Raw genomic sequence first — 15,419 nt, forward strand, 5'->3', positions numbered from 1 at the left:
CCACCTTGTCTCGGTGTCTTCACCTGTAGAGACAAGCCCCTTTCTCAGCAGGGTTCAGGTCTGCACAGCTGCTAGGAGAAGCTTCAGCCTGACCAGGGGTGGAGGGGAGGGTGCCGGGTTCTGACCATGGGGATGGAGGAGGAGTGCAAGTTTCCTTTGGCTGGACATTAGTCCAGTGTAGACTTCTGCACTTAGCCCCTGGAATGGTATGTGTCCCGTGCACCCAGAATGTTCCTCAGCTAGGCCCTGTGGGGCTCTGGTGACTTGAGATAACCACCCAAAGGGCCCTGCAGTCAGAGTTGTTTGGGAAGCCCACAGCTGTGCAGGCGCACATAATTTGTAGATTAAAGGCTCTGAAAAGTCCCTCAGTAAGAAAACTTTTTGACTTTAACCCACTATTTCACCTAGTGGTTTGAACAAAATCCATCCCCCACCCTTTAAAAATGTTTTTCTCTTATAATATACCTTATATCCTGCAGAAATAGCATCTGTTGACATTCACTAGGGCATTGATTCTTTAAGTGTGTTCCTTGGATCAGCACTATCTGGGAGTTAGTCAGAAGTGTGCCTTCCTGGGCCCCACTCCACAGCTGGTGAATCGGAAATCGGGGCGAGGCCAGTGATGTGTGTGTGACAAGCCGTCCAGGGGATTCTGATGCCTGCCCTAGCTAGAGAGCCCCCATACTCGGGGAAACAGTAGCAGAGAACTGAAAGGGAAGGGAATGGCCTGGGGGCTTGGGGAGGGTCCAGAGGACACGTAGGCCTGGCAGGGATGGGAGGGGATAGTACAAGGACCCTGGACTTCAGAAAAGGTGCTGTGGCCGCCTTGGAGGGCTGTTCAGGGTGCATGGCCCCTGGGCACTGAGACCCCAGTCTGAGATTAGATCAAGAGCAAGGTGTTTGGGGGTGTCATGAGGCTTGATGTTAGGTGGTGGGGTCTCTGGAAATGCCCAGGAGGTACTGCCCGCTTTGGTCCACCCCAGTGGCCAGCACTGTGCTCATGGAGGGCACCTGCCCAAACAGCTGGATTCTGCCCAGAATTCATGGGGTGTGGTCAGTTCCTATAGTGTCTTCCTGGACTCTGAGGGGGATTGTCCTCAAAGACAGGGCTGGGTGGCACCTTCAACACAGGCAGGAAGTAAGACTTATCCGAGCAGTGGCCTTGGCCGACGTATCAGCACACAGGATTCTAGGGTCAGCTTTGCCTCCACACCCATTCCCCCAGTGGGGCTCCTGCTGCAGTCACCTCCCAACACTGGATCTCCTATTCCTTCTCCATCAAACAGGCCGCCCCATCCCGGGGCCTCTTGGCGGCAGGAGCCAGGGGGCCCAGGCGGCAGCCGAGGCCCATGCCCTGCCTGTGCTTCCTTGCAGCCGTCCAGATCCACATCCTGAAGGCAGACAAAGCGGGGGACTGGTGGAAGTTCACGGTGAACATCATCTCCGTGTACAAGCAGGGCACCAGCCGCATCCGCCGGGGTGACCAGAACCTGTGGATCCGCTCGCGGGACATCGCCTGCAAGTGCCCGAAAATCAAGCCCCTCAAGAAGTACCTGCTGCTCGGCAACGCGGAGGACTCACCCGACCAGAGCGGCATCGTGGCGGACAAGAGCAGCCTGGTGATCCAGTGGCGGGACACATGGGCGCGGCGGCTGCGCAAGTTCCAGCAGCGCGAGAAGAAGGGCAAGTGCAAGAAGGCCTAGCGCGGAGGCAGCAGCGCGCTGGCGGGCTGGGCGCGGGGGCGGCCACCGCGGCGTGGACTTGGCCCTCGGGGGCTTCCCAGCTGGGGGGAGGGTGGGGGTGGGGCCGGGGCCCTCGGCGGCCCCGCCCCCAGCCCCCTGGGCGGCCAGGCCCCGGAGAATTGAGGACCGAGACTTAGCTACCTCACGGGCTCCCTCCAGAGCAGAGATGCGTTTCCCTGGGGCGGGAGGGCGGCCGGGGCCGGCGCAGGTGGGCAGCAGCGATGGGTAGAGAAGGGCACGTGAGGAGGAGAACTGTGAACCCCCGGGCCCGCAGCCCCAAACAGAAAACCCCGTCTGGTTCCCCTGACCCTTCCTGGGGGATTGCCATAGGAACCCTGGCTGTGACAACTCGGGCTCCTGTCTGCAGCGGCCTGGGGGCACCTGGGGAGGCGGAAGTGGCCTGTCCAGCCAGCCTTCCCCGTGCCTTCTGTGGTCTCCACCTGCCCCCGCCATCCTCCTGGTGCTGGGGGGTGGGGAGGGGTTACAGTCTGTGCAGCCAGAGCAGTGAAGCCCCGTCCTGGTCCTGCCCTGGTCGGGTTGGGGGTGCGGGGGTGGGTGGGTGTGTGCTTGGCCAGGCTTCTGGACTAGGGACACGCCTGAGAAGCCCACGCCGGGTGGTCGGTCACTGCTCACGCCGGAGCTGCCTGATGGAAGGAGGCATTGCCAACGCAAAACCTCCCAGAGAGTTTCCTTTCTGGAAAGTTGGAAGCAGCCCCTTTATGACATTTTCCAGGGGGCGGGGGGAGGGGGCACTGGCTGGGCTTAGGCAGCGACACTATTTGTGTAATGACGTCAGCTCCCACAAGGCCCCTCAGCAGTGTCAACAGCTGGGAAGGGCCTGGAAGGCAGGCTGCTAAGGCAGTTGGGCCTGGCGGGGTTGGGGGGTGGGAGTGGGCTGGCTGGAGTGGGGATCTGCTCTGCTGGCTCAGGGAGGCGTGGGAGTGCCCGAGTCGCGGCTGGCAGGGCTGGAACCATTAGGGCCCAGGTACCAGGGAAGCCTTGACCACTTCCTGCTGGGCCCTCGCTCCTGGCTCCCCAAGGAGTGGACAGAGGAGGCTTCCCGCCACCATCCTGGTACGGCCTGGGTGGCACCTTACCCCCTCCTGTCGGCCCGCTAGAGGGGTCAGGCTCCCTTTCCAAAGCTTCCGAGAGATACCGTTTCCAAGCTGGCAGCCCTAAATCAATCCAGGTCTGATGGCCTCACACAGGACCTGTGCCCAGGGGCCCCCACCCCGCTAGCCGGCACTCTGAATTCGAGGCCTGGCTCCTCTCAGTCAGGAAATTGGTTTCATCTTCCCTGCTGGAGTTTGGCTGCTCAGAAGGGTCACACCAAGTATGAAGCTCGGGCCCTCCTGGTCTGGCTTTCCTCTGCTTCCACCTGCGTCGCCACCGCCCCATTTACCGAGCACCTGCTGTGTGCCAGGCACTTTACCCCGTAACCTCACACTATCTTCATGACAGCCCCGTGAGACAGGGGTCCTCACCGGGCACTGTAACCCCTCCTCGGTTCCCTCGCAGGCTGTGGGGGGTGCTTCTGGGTGAGTCACCTGCGAGATGCTGGCCCTGGTGATGGCATCTGGCCTGGAGAACAGACGTCAGGAACTGGGGACTGGGATGGGCACAGTCACATCTTGAGAGGTGACAGCCAGGGCGATGCGTGAGGCTGGTGTATACTCACTCCAGGTTCCAGGCAGGCAGGCCGTGGCTGGTCCTAAGGTGTAGGCAGAAAGGAACCCTGGAGGGGTTCCAGAGGTGCCCCCAGGGGCAGGGGCAGGACAGAATGGGCCTGGGGAGGCGTAACTGTGCTGCCTGACTCCAAGCCCAAGGCTGGAAGTGTAGGGCCCTCTCCACACAGTTGGCCCTCCACCACCGCTGCCCCAGTGTGGTTTGGGTGTGTTTTGTCGGCTCACAGTCCACGAGAGGCTCTGTCCTGTGTGGGTAGTCGTCCTGTTTCTGTCCACATCAGCCTGGCTTCTCTGCTTTGCCCAGGAGGGCATGGCAGCCCTGCCAGCTCCTACTCCAGGCCCAAGTCTCGGCCCCCGTTGTGAGGGGTACTTGCACTGGTGGCCTCTGCGGCCAGCAGCCCGCCAGGCAGCGATGCATCTTGCTTTAAATTCAGCCAGTCTCGCCCTCTGGCTCAGCATCCCGAGAGCAGAGCAACCTGGCCTCTGGGGAATGTCGGGGCCACCAGTCAGCCTGGGGGGAGGGGAATTCGGGGGGGGGTCAGTCCTGGCAGGTGGCCTTCCCCACCCAGCCAGAACCCAGCCCACTGCTCCTCTGAATCCAGCCACCAATTCGGGAGGCCCCCCCCTTGGGAAAACACCCCTCTTCTTCCCTCGCCCATCCCCCCGGGTAGAAATGGAAATAGGAATTGAGGTTCCGGTTTGTACAGTTAGGAAAGGATGTAAAATGGAACTAGATTTTGAAGAGTGTATTAACCAGAGTTGTGATATGTAGGTGTTTGAAGAAAAACATACCAGATTAGTCTTTTTTTTTTTTTTTTTAAGAGATTTCCAAGTTGTCCTTTTTCTTACCTGCTGGGGGGTCTGGAGCCCCTGACAGCGGGGTCCCTGCCTTTCTGACACACAGTAATGCTAAGGATTGGGGTGGAGGGAAGGAAGAAGGATGAGGGGGCTGCCCCCTGGACTCACCTGCAGCTTGGCTTCTGTCCTGAGCAAAGCAAGGTGAGAGGCAAGTCCTGGTGGTAAAGTGGGAGGGCCCCCCGCAGCCCAAGCTGGGGGCGCTGGGAGCTGCCCCAAGGTCTCTGGTACTCACCTAGCACGCTGCCCCCAGAGTAACCGCAGGAAATGGGTACAGCCTGTCTTGGGTTAACCCCAGGCTGGAGACTGAAATCAAGGAGAGACCCCTCGGGGTCAGGAGATGGTCCCTTTAGGCAACTGAAAAATGTTTGGGTCTCACTGCTCAAAGGAAGACTGGAGAGTGGATGAACTAAACCCATGGATGGGGTTACTGGGCCACGGTTCATGGCCATAGCCAAGTCGTACCCTAAGGGTATTGAAGTGTGTACTTGTAGGGCCTCGCCCCTGTCAGAATCAAGCCAGTCCTGCTCCCTGTGTCACTGAACGTGGCTCCACCTCCCCACGCCCCCCTGCGTTCTGGAGTTCTGTTCACTCAGAATTGTAAATGTTTAGTTGTGACCATGACATATTGTTTGGGTCAGTGTTCCTTTCCAATGCATACTAATATATTATGGTTATTATATATGAATATATTTAATGACATGGAAAAAGTTGTGGATTTTTTAAGTTTTTTCTTTTTTTTTTTTGGTTAGAGTTGTAATGGACCCAGATGGAACTTGTAACGTGGGCCCCACATGATAGAACTAAATTCAGATATCAATTAAATAAACTCTTGTACACTGTTCTCTGTCTCCCAGTCTTTATTGGTGGTCTGATCTAGGGGTGGTCAGCCTGCTGGGTGAGAGGCTGGCGAGTCTTCAGGCCATTTAAGGAATATGGCTTCTGGTCTAAGAGCTCCCAGCAAGACAAACCTGAGACCAAGGCCCTGTGATGCTCTAGAGCGACAGTGCCCAAACTTTCTGGCACCAGGGACCGGTTTCAGGGAAGACGGTTTCTCTACGGGCTGGGGAGACGGTGGATGGTTTCAGGGTGACTCAAGTGCATTATATCTATTGTGCACTTTATTATTACATCAGCTCCACCTCAGGTCATCAGGCATTAGATCCTGGAGACTGGAGGCCCCGGGGATAAGCCAGAGCCTACCTTTGCTCTTCCCCATCTGACTCAGAACTGGCAAGTGGAGTTACTGCCCTTCATGTAACCAGTTTCTTCTATTTGAGTAGAGGGGAGACTCGCCGGCAAAGACAGCAGGATCAGTGACACTGGAGAATGTTCTCAAGCCGTCGTGTCGCTAACGCTTCGTGAGGTGCAGGGATGGGGCCGGGGCCAGCACCACCAGGAGCTGAGCTCACTGGGTTTCTGGGAGGCTATATTTAAACTTCCAAATGGTTGCGATTTCTCTATTAAACAAACAATTCAGTCATTAGGAACATGTTGTGTTGCCATGCAAAGTGGAACCGATCGTCACCAGGAAGCTGTAATTTCTGCACCCAGCTGTTTTGAAGACAAGTCTCAACGACACAGATTCATCCTTCCCCTGTATGGCACGGAAGGCCCTTCCCCCTGCATGATCAGGCTGGGAGGCCATGAGCTGCTGCTCAGGAAGGACTAAGGGCTTCCCAGGGTGCACCAGTGATAAAGAACCTCCTGCCAATGCAGGAGACATATGAGACACGGGTTCAATCCCTGGGTTGGGACTATCCCCTGGAGAAGAGCATGGCAACCCACTCCAGTACTCTTGACTAGAGAAGCCCATGGACAGAGCCTGGAAGGCTGCAGTCCATGGGGTCTGAAGCAACTTAGCACACACGCAGGAAGGAATAAGGCCCGTCCTGCCTCCTCAAGGGCTGTGGACATGGGAGCTGTGCTCTCAGAACAGGGGTCAAAGCCAGCACAGGTGGTTGCAGGGCTGGTGCCTGGTGTAAGCCCCGTCATAAGGGCAGCACTGACACCCCGTGGCAGAGACAGGATACAGGTCTCAAGTGGCCGGACAGGCCAAGGGGAAAGCGAGGCTTTTCTGCAGCTTTGGGCTCCCCTCAAAGCCAGTCAGACCCAGCTGGACCATTTGCCGGATTTAAGACATCTGCCAAACTCAGTGCAGGAAATCAGCCGGCTCCCTGTGGAGCACTGACCCAAGGTGGTTGGAAAAGTCCATTTTAGAGACTGAAATGCTGAGGAACAAGGAAACAGAGATTCCCATCAGGCACTTGGGGGCCAGCAGAGTTCAGTCCAAAGCCCAGACCCTGCTGGGTGAGAGCTCCCCAGGGTCTGGCTGAGGAGGCGCCCACATTTCTAAAGGCCTCCCCCACGCCTCCACCTGCCAGGGCCAGAGACAGCACTGTGGCCGGGGGTCGCCCACTCACGGTAGAGACACACCTGAGTTTCAGATTCCGTTGAACACAGCTCTGTCCATGTTAAGACTAAATAAAGATGTATAAGAAATACACCAAGAAAACCTAGGTGTGAAAGACAGCCAGCCCATGTGAGAAATACAGCAATGAATTAATCCACCCAAATACTGTATCAAAGTGGAGACTCGACCAGAGCATCCCACCCCCACCCTCATGTCAAGGTGGATGTGGGCGTACAGGTGGCAAGGGCCCTGCCTCCAGCCCACCCAGCAATCACCCCTTTCTTGCCCTGGGGGCCCAGGATGCAGATATTGTACAAAAGTTTCTAAATCCCTTCTTTTCTATGCACTTTTTTATTTAAGTGGCTGGGATCACAGGTGGGAACCCCCCGCCACAATTAAGTCTGTCAGTGTTTGGGGGAAAAAAAAAAGTGGAGACTCGCCAGGCCAGCAAGTCTAGTCTGCAAAGACGCAGATGCCTTCTGTTACTGCAGGCAGTTGGGAGGAACTCTGAGGCCATAAGAAGCAATGAAAGGAAAGAGGAGCCTTGGCCCACTTTTCAAAAGAAGGGGGGGAAAACTGCACTTACCTTCAGCAGGGCTAGGTTAGAAAACCCAGCTAGATAAAAGATGACCTTGAACTAGTCTATGCCAAGAGGCAGGGAGTACCAGCCACAGGCCAGCCGGCAGTTCTCAGAGGACGGGTCAGGAGAGAACCCAACACTTCTCAAAGCAGGATGGTCTGGAGTCCTGCAGGAGCCCCGTGGAAGGAGGGTCCAGGGCTTTGCCAGGAGCAGGTGTCCTGGGGCTACTGAAAACTAAGCTTTAGTTACAGTTGTTGATAATCATGAGGCTTCAACAGGACAAAAGTACCAGTTGTAACTAGGTACCCGGATTTCTTGACATGGTACACCTTGCCTGGAAAATTCCATGGACAAAGGAGCCTGGCAGACTACAGTCCATGGGGTCACAAAGAATCGGACACAACTGAGCGACTAAATAACAAGAGCCTTTAAATGCTTATGATTAGTAAATGATCAGTTCAGTTCAACAATACTTATGCTGTTGTTTGAATAAAGTTACTTTCATTGAAAATGCACCCAAGGTGATGGGGTCTCACCGCTCTTTCTATGCTGAGAGCTGTAGCTGTTCATGCCACCCATCCAGAGCCCTTAAGCCACCCCGGGACCTGGTCCTGATGCTTCTGTGGGGTGTGGGGAGGGGAGGGGGCAAACCAGGTCTGGCCAAACACAACTGGAAAAGGCCACGTGACTGCACCGTGTGTCCTGATGCAGCAGAGCCTAAGTGGCTCCGCCCAGCCACTTGAGATGCCTTGCCAATTTCAGGCCGCCCTTCAGTTCAGAGTGGGGTGGGTGTCTCCCATGAGAAGCCCACCCTGAGGAAGCCAGGGTACAGGGGAGCCTCCCTGCCCGGCACTGCTCCAGGCCTGGATGACAGATCCCATGGTCTCAACCAACTAGCTTCTTCCGCCCGCCCCGTCCCTGGGTCCAGAGAAGTGAAGCCACTGGTCCCGTGACAGCAGTGCGGGGGCCGGGCCTTGAGCGCGCTCAGCCGGGAGGACAGAGGCCGCTGTGTGAGGACCTGGGCTCCACGCTTGGCTCGGAAAGGCCTTCCCCGTGTGGCTCAGCCAGGCCGCCGGGGCTCTGGCTCAAAGATGCCTTATGAGTTGCTGAGGCTCCATGCTGAGCAAGTCAAGAGGAGGTGAGAAAGTCAAACAGGCCTTAAATGCCACCTCCCATGAGCCCCGAAATGGGGGACTCCAAGGAGACGCTGTTTATACAGATTTGGGGTTTAGTACAAGATGGGTGGATTCTTGCTCTTCCATGGGGCATCCATTGGCAACCGCCCCACCCCCCGCCCACAAGGAAAATGCCTCCAGGGCGCCTTAAGGTCCAAACCGCCTCCCGCCCCCGGCAGTCCAGCCTGGCCCCTCTGCTGGTGTCTTGGCCTTGACGCAAGCGCGCCTCCATGGCCTCTCCTCCGCTACCCTGTCCTGATCCCTACAGTGGGGCTCCCACTCACGGCTGCCCTGCTCCCCGCCCTCAGGTCCCCACTCTGAACGTGGCTTCCAGGGCCTCGCCAGGTCTGCACGGGCTTGCCGCCCAGGAGGTCAGTGGGCAGCGGGGCCAGTCAGACAGGAGAGCCGCTGCTGTGCCCCAGCTCACTCTCACATCCTCACGACAGTGAGGTTGGGTTGGAGAGGATGCCTGAGCCCTGGACACGGAGACCACCTGGCCCAGCGGGTGTAGACTATGCTGAGCCGCTCTGGGCACTCTGTGCCGACACAGGCTGACTCACCTGGTCCTCATGGCAGCTCTGGAGGCAGAAGACCATCTTCTCTCCATTGCCTAGAGGAGGAAACGCAGGCCCAGACAGCATCTGGCCTGTGGTCACACAGCTGACGAGCGGTGTGCTGGTCACTGGGGCCGTCCCTTCCCAGTTCAGGCTCTCAGTCTTCTGGGCACTTCCAGGTCCCCTTGCTGAGCAGAGCAGGTGACAGTCAGGCCAGTGAGCTAGCTGTGAGCAGAGCTGACGGCTTCCCTCCTGGGCAGAGTGTTTCACGGCTGGTGCGAGGGTGTCCAGAGTCCCCTTTCTTCTGCCAGAGCCATGGGGCTGTCCCTGGGCCTGGGTCTGGGCCCCCAGCTGACCTGCGTGGACGAGCAGCAGTGGGGAGGCCCTGACACTGGGACGGATCTAGGTTGTCGGGATTTGGGGGGGTTGTGACTGCAACACCGTCCTGGCTAACACGGAGCCGAGTCCAGGTACGGCCCAGGCAGGCCAGGCCCAGGGTTAGACCGCCTCCCGGGAGAGTGCCGTGTGTCACCATCACACACACAGCAGGTGGGCGTGGGACTGCCCAGGTGGCCTGGAAGTGACCCAGCCCCTTGAGGGGAGAGCTGGAAGAAAGAAGGTCACCCACCCTTTGCAGTGACTTACAGGAGACCAAGCGCAGAGCCAGGGCTCCACTGATGGAGGCCCAGGTCTTCCCTGCTCACTGCCATCTCAGGTCTCGGGGTCCCAGTAGATAAAGCTGTGCCAGGGGCACATAGCCCTCCCATGCCTGTCTTGTAGTCTCTAGGGAATCCCCAGGAGACCCCCCCCACCTCAAAACTCCCCTCCCACACCCCTGATCTGGCCTCTTCCAGTGAAATTTTGCGCTTGGAAACCACCCTAATTTTTCTATCACCAACCCCAATTCTTTCTCCTTGAGCCATGGATGGCAAAGCAAGGCCTGGCAGCCCAGCCTGCCTTCTGACAGCCAAGGAGAAGGGCATGAAGCTTGGCCCTCCACCCCTTCCCACCCAATCCACCGCTGCCCTTGAGGGCCTGGCACCCCGCTCAAGGTCTAGCCCATCTGTCTGCCCTCATCATCACACATGCATACATGTGTGCAATGCGTGCAGTGCACACTCATACACACGCAAGGTTGTCACAGCTGGTTTGCTGTTGTTCAGTTGCTAAGTCGTGTCTGACTCTCTGCAACCCCCAGGACTGCAGCACACCAGGCTTCTCTGTCCTTCACTATCTCCCTGAATTTTCTCAAACTCATGTCCACTGAGTCAGTGATGCCATCCAAACATCTCATTCTCTGTCACCCTCTTCTTCTCCTGCTCTCAATCTTTCCCAGCATCAGGGTCTTTTCCAATGAGTCGACTCTTTGCATCAGGTCAGGGTCAGTTTAGAAGCCAGAGAAAGGCCCTGTTCTGACCGCAGAATCGTACCTTTCTTTGAACCCTACGTGGTACTTTCCCGCTTGATCATTCCCGTCTCCCTGCCTGGTTCATCAGACTTGATTCCGCTGCTGATAGAGATGCATCAGCTTTGGAGAAGTGGTTTACTACGTCAAGGGAGGAAAAAAGCATGTGATTCTAGGTGCAAAGGTAGTTCCCAAAGTAGAGTCCAGAGACGCTTCACCACTAGGAGTGGCAAGCTTGGGGGGGAAGGGGGGCAGTTACAGAGCCCTGCCTGCATTACAGCTCCTTCCTCCCTCCAAGACACACGTGGCCTTGGCTGCTCGCTGGTCTCCCATGTGGGCATGTGACTGCCCAGAGCAGACCAGACATGCCAGGTTACAAACTGCCAAGAATTCAGTTGGAATTCAGCATCATTCCACAGGTGGCCCGGGACACTGAAGGGGTGGCCAGAATCCACTGGCAGCCAAGGGGCAGTGACCGCTGAGGGACCTTGGGCTAGCACCCCAATGACCAAGGCAGAACCCCAAAAGCCATCCTGCACGATACCTCAGCAGAGGCACCACCCGGTTTGTTTTTGCTGAAGCAACGCACGGCGAGGTCAGAACTTTGGGGGAATTTATTGAGAGTGGCTTTTGGGTACCAAGAGGAAGCTCGGCTTTACTCCATCTCTGGCAGGTGTCCTGGTTGGTGGCCCCTTGAAGGCCACTACTTGGTCGGCCAGACTGCAACTACCACGATGGCCACGAGCAGCAGTAAAATCACCATTATCATCCCTGAAAAACAGAAGCGTGCAAGACCCCCTGTAATGCTTTCCACCAGCAGAGCCTCACCTCTCCCATCAAGTATCTTCTGAGACAGCGGGGCGGTTCTCCAGGGAGCCCCAGTGTGTGTCAGGGGTGTCAGCAGCCTCTGGCTTCGCAGGCAGGAGGGAGGGGCTCCAGGGACCCCAAAGGGCTGCCATCTCGCCACTTGAAGAATTGTGCCGGCCAAGTGCCCGTGCTCCTGACCGGGTGGGGCCTCCCCATTCAGCCCCCCTTGCTCTGGCTTCTGTGTGCAACTTGGCCATGTTTTGTGTCCTAATTAATGAGGGTGTGATAAAGCAAAGGGCTTTAGAGTTCACAAAGAAATACTGACTCTAGAATCCATTTTCTCCCCATCCACACAGCTTGGCCTTTTCTTCTTGGGCTGAAGAAACTTATGTCTTTCATCTGGAAAGAATTCTGAAAGAGGGACCTCTGCTTTACTTTTTTTTTAATATTAATATTCTCTAGTTTTACTTCAACTTTTTGGCTGGGGACCACCATGTACTCCTGGCCAGTCTGCTCCCTGCGTCCAGCCAAGGCCACCCCGCCTCCCTTGGTTCACACATCTGGACCTACCACTGCCTACTCCTTCAAAGCAGATGAAGAGCGAGGGGCCAGGAGGACTCAGCCCATTTACCCGACGCCCTCACCACCTTCCATGCTGACTTCTCCCGTGGGCAATAGGTGCTTCCTTCACCCTGGAGGCCAGCATGGCGGTGGCACGCCAGAGACACGGCACGGCTGTGACAGAGCAGGCGCTGAGAAATGAAGGATCCCTGAGCCACTGAGGCTCCGAGAGGGGAGTGAGGAGCAGATGAGATGAGACAGAGAAAACGCTCTACAAACTACCGGGAGTCAGGGGTCACGGGGCCGTCTGGCCCACCAGGACTGCCCACTGCAGGCTGAGGAGCTGTTTTGGCAAAGGTCAGGGTTCCGAGCGTTCAGCAACTTATTGTCTCCTAGGAAGCCACTAACACGCTCTTGATCTTATTAACTAGATAACCACTGGCCACATCTGGCTTCAGGAGCTAAAGAGCCACATGTGGCTGATGGCTACTCTACTGGACAAAAACAATACAGGACAGACATCTCCATCATTGTAGCAAGTCCCACTGGGCAAAATGGACATACTGTGTGGAGCTCCGATTATTTCATTCACTGCCATTTATTTCCACACATAACCGTTGAACTGACGAAGGACTGAATAGCTGCTCAATGCGTTTTCAACACTCGTGCCACACTTGGGCAGCTCCCCACGGGGGGAATTCTGCTCTCTTCTTGAGTTGCTGTTGTTAAATTGTATTTTGGGGGGAAATTGTCCATTTTTTCCTGAGTATCCAAAATTACTGGCATAAGGCTATTCATTAGACTCTCCTATAATGTTAGCACGACACCTGTCTCAGTCCTTTTTATTTCTCACATCACCTGGTTGTGCATTTTCCGCCCCCAACCTTGCCACAAATGAGCCTTTTTATGAACCTTTTCCGAGAACAAGTTTGACTTTGCTGATCACTTCTCATTGATTAATTTCTCCATTTACTTTTATTAATCCTACAATTCAGACTTTCTTTGGATTTAGTTTGTTGGTTTTTTTTTTCCTTGAACTTCTTTACTTGAAAGTTAATTCATTTTCCATTTTCCTCTAAATAGTACCATTCTAAACCTACAAGTTTTGATATAAAATAATTTCATTGTTGCTAGTTTCTAAGTTCTATTATTTATTTATTTGCTGCCCTGTGTGGCACGTGGGATCTTAGTTCTCCAGGCAGAGCTCAAACCCGTGTCCCCTGCAGTGGAAGCACGGAGTCTTATCACTGAGCCACCAGGGAATTCCCTCTAAATTCTAAACATTTAACAATTTTCAACAATGTCTTCTTTGGCCCAGTGATTATTTAGAAGTGATTTTAAGATTTCCAATTTTACTGAAACAAGCTTATCGAAATGCACTTCTTAAAAATTCTGAGACAATGATGGTGGTGGTGGTTTTAGTTGCTGAGTTGTGTCCGACTCATGAGACCCCACGGACTGTAGCCCACCGGGTTCCTCTGACAATGATACATGTACTATATTTTGGTGTGAAAACATTTGTGATTTCTGTGAGTGGCAAAATCGCAAGCACGATTAGTCCTGCTGTGGTTTGCTGCATTTCTTTTCTTTGAAGAAAAGAAATGGCAACGCTCAATCAGAGGTTTGTGAAGATAAGAATGTTCTCCCATCCAAGCTCATGGACTCCCTGAATTCTATCCACAGGTGCCCAGGGTTCGATGTAATTCAGTCTGAGTAAATTTTAAAACCAACCCAAGTAAGCACAGCATGCTCATGGTTTTAAATACTGAGGAAGGAGTAGCAAGTTCACGGCAGGCTTCCCTGTCACCTCCCTGTGACAGTGGGTGCACTTTTTCTAACACACCTTCTTTCTCCAATGAACCGAGAGGAGAACACCTCCTCTTGAGGATCTATGATTTTTTTTTTTTTCTCCCGTCTTCACAAAACCCAAGCCTCGACATCAGGGGTCTGCAAACTGTGGCCCATGGGCCATATCTGGCTTGTGGCCTGTTTTTGTACAACCCATGAGCTAAGAGTGGTTTTCATACTTTGAAAGGGTTGTCAAAAGAGAAACAGGAGATGTGACGCACTGTCTGCGGTCTGCAAAGCCCAGCGCGCTTACTGTCTGGCCCTTTACGGTATCTGCGGACCCTGCTCTCTGTCACTGCGGCCGACGATGACCTCAGGGGCTGGGCTCTGGCTCTCTCTCCACTTCTTTCATCTGTGCATTTCCTTTCTTCCTTGTATTAATAAACGCAGCCATCCATTAACACTCGAGGGGGTGGTGTAATAGTTCATCTAGCATTTCAAGATGCTTGTAGCAAGGGTGGGTGGGTGTGTGTACGTATGTATATATGTGTGACTATTATCTCAGTTCATCTTGCCAGAACCAGAAGAACACATTTTTTCATTCATTTCTCCCTCCAGAAACATCTTCAGGTTGACCAAAGCCTCCACTTGGGCAGGAATCCCACTACTTCTTGGCTGGGAAAAAGGTTTATATTGTACAACGTCTTTCCTTAAAAAATAATGGAAATGGAGGAAGCAGACAGACCGATGGGAAGTGGCAGGACAATTTCTGGCCCTCTCAAGCCCAGGCTCATCCTGAAGATGAGGGGGAGGACTGCATTTTTTGAGGAAAGAGGAGAAAATGGGCTGAGTGGTAGCTGAGGAAGAAGCCATGCCACCAACACTCATCCAGAACCGGAGCTGGGCGGCCACATGGGCCTGAGAGGCTGCCCCTGTGGCTCCGGTCTGGACTGAGGCTGCGATGGCCCAGAGGAGAGGCTCACAAATGGCCCCGAATTTTTAAATCAGGGTGGTTATGGGTAAAGCAGAACAAGTGATGAGGATTGAGGAGTCAAGAACAATAACAGGCTGGGAAGGAGAAAGCACACATCTGGTTTGAGTTTCCATGCATGAAGCCTGCAGTCCAAGGGGAGCGGCCTCGGGCATCCGTCGTCACCAGCATCTCCTGCTTGGGTCACTGCGGGAACTGACCTGCTGCTCCTTTTACCTGATCCTTTCCCCTTGAGTGAACTGGAATGGAAATCAGATCAGGCTGCTTCCTGGCTCAAAACTGTCTAATGGCTTAAAATCCACACACTTCATGGTATTTGAAGACCCTGCGCCATCTGCCCCGGGACCCCTGAAGCCACACCCTGCACCTGTCCTCAGGCCACCCTGGCCTCCGGGTCTTCCCACGGGCCCTGTGCCCTGCCTCCTGGCCTGGACCCCTGCTGTCCTGAGGGCACTCTCTCCTGGCACCCCTGGCCTAGTGAATTCCTGCTCATCTTCCAAAACTCAGCATCAGTTTCTGGGCCTTGAGGAACCACTTCATGACCTGCAGTGGACCTTGTCCTCTGTCTCTGCAGTGAACCTTCTTAAACTATGATTTAGGTCCTCGGTTAATTACTCTTTGCCTCCACCATCACCACGGGAGCATCCATGGCAGGGCCTTTGCCCAGTGGGTTCACCACCACGTCCCCAGTGCCTGGAGCAGGGCCTGGCACACAAAAGAGGCATGAGATGTTCTTCTTTCTATAAATGAATGGGGACCTCCCTGGTGGTCCGGTGGCTAGGACTCTGCGCTCCCAACGCAGGCGGCCTGGGTTCAATCCCAGGTGAGGGAACTAGATCCCACATGCCACAATGAAGACCCAG

At 54.9% G+C, this 15,419-nt stretch overlaps 2 protein-coding genes across 5 annotated transcripts in view; one reads left to right on the forward strand and one right to left on the reverse strand.

Moving 5' to 3' along the window:
* NTN1 (netrin 1) overlaps positions 1-5,126 on the forward strand; it is a 205,387-nt gene extending 200,261 nt beyond the window's left edge. For both annotated transcript variants that reach the window (XM_070389483.1, XM_070389481.1), the window contains exon 7: positions 1,375-5,126. In XM_070389483.1, coding sequence (XP_070245584.1) covers positions 1,375-1,703 — 329 coding nt within the window. In that variant the 3' untranslated portion in view covers positions 1,704-5,126. The remainder of the gene's footprint in view (positions 1-1,374) is intronic.
* Positions 5,127-11,005: 5,879 nt separating this feature from the next.
* STX8 (syntaxin 8) overlaps positions 11,006-15,419 on the reverse strand; it is a 206,765-nt gene continuing 202,351 nt past the window's right edge. For all 3 annotated transcript variants that reach the window (XM_070389485.1, XM_070389487.1, XM_005907545.2), the window contains one exon: positions 11,006-11,180. In XM_070389485.1, coding sequence (XP_070245586.1) covers positions 11,024-11,180 — 157 coding nt within the window. In that variant the 3' untranslated portion in view covers positions 11,006-11,023. The remainder of the gene's footprint in view (positions 11,181-15,419) is intronic.

The sequence above is a fragment of the Bos mutus genome, chromosome 19, assembly GCF_027580195.1.
Source record: "Bos mutus isolate GX-2022 chromosome 19, NWIPB_WYAK_1.1, whole genome shotgun sequence".
NCBI lineage: Eukaryota > Metazoa > Chordata > Mammalia > Artiodactyla > Bovidae > Bos > Bos mutus.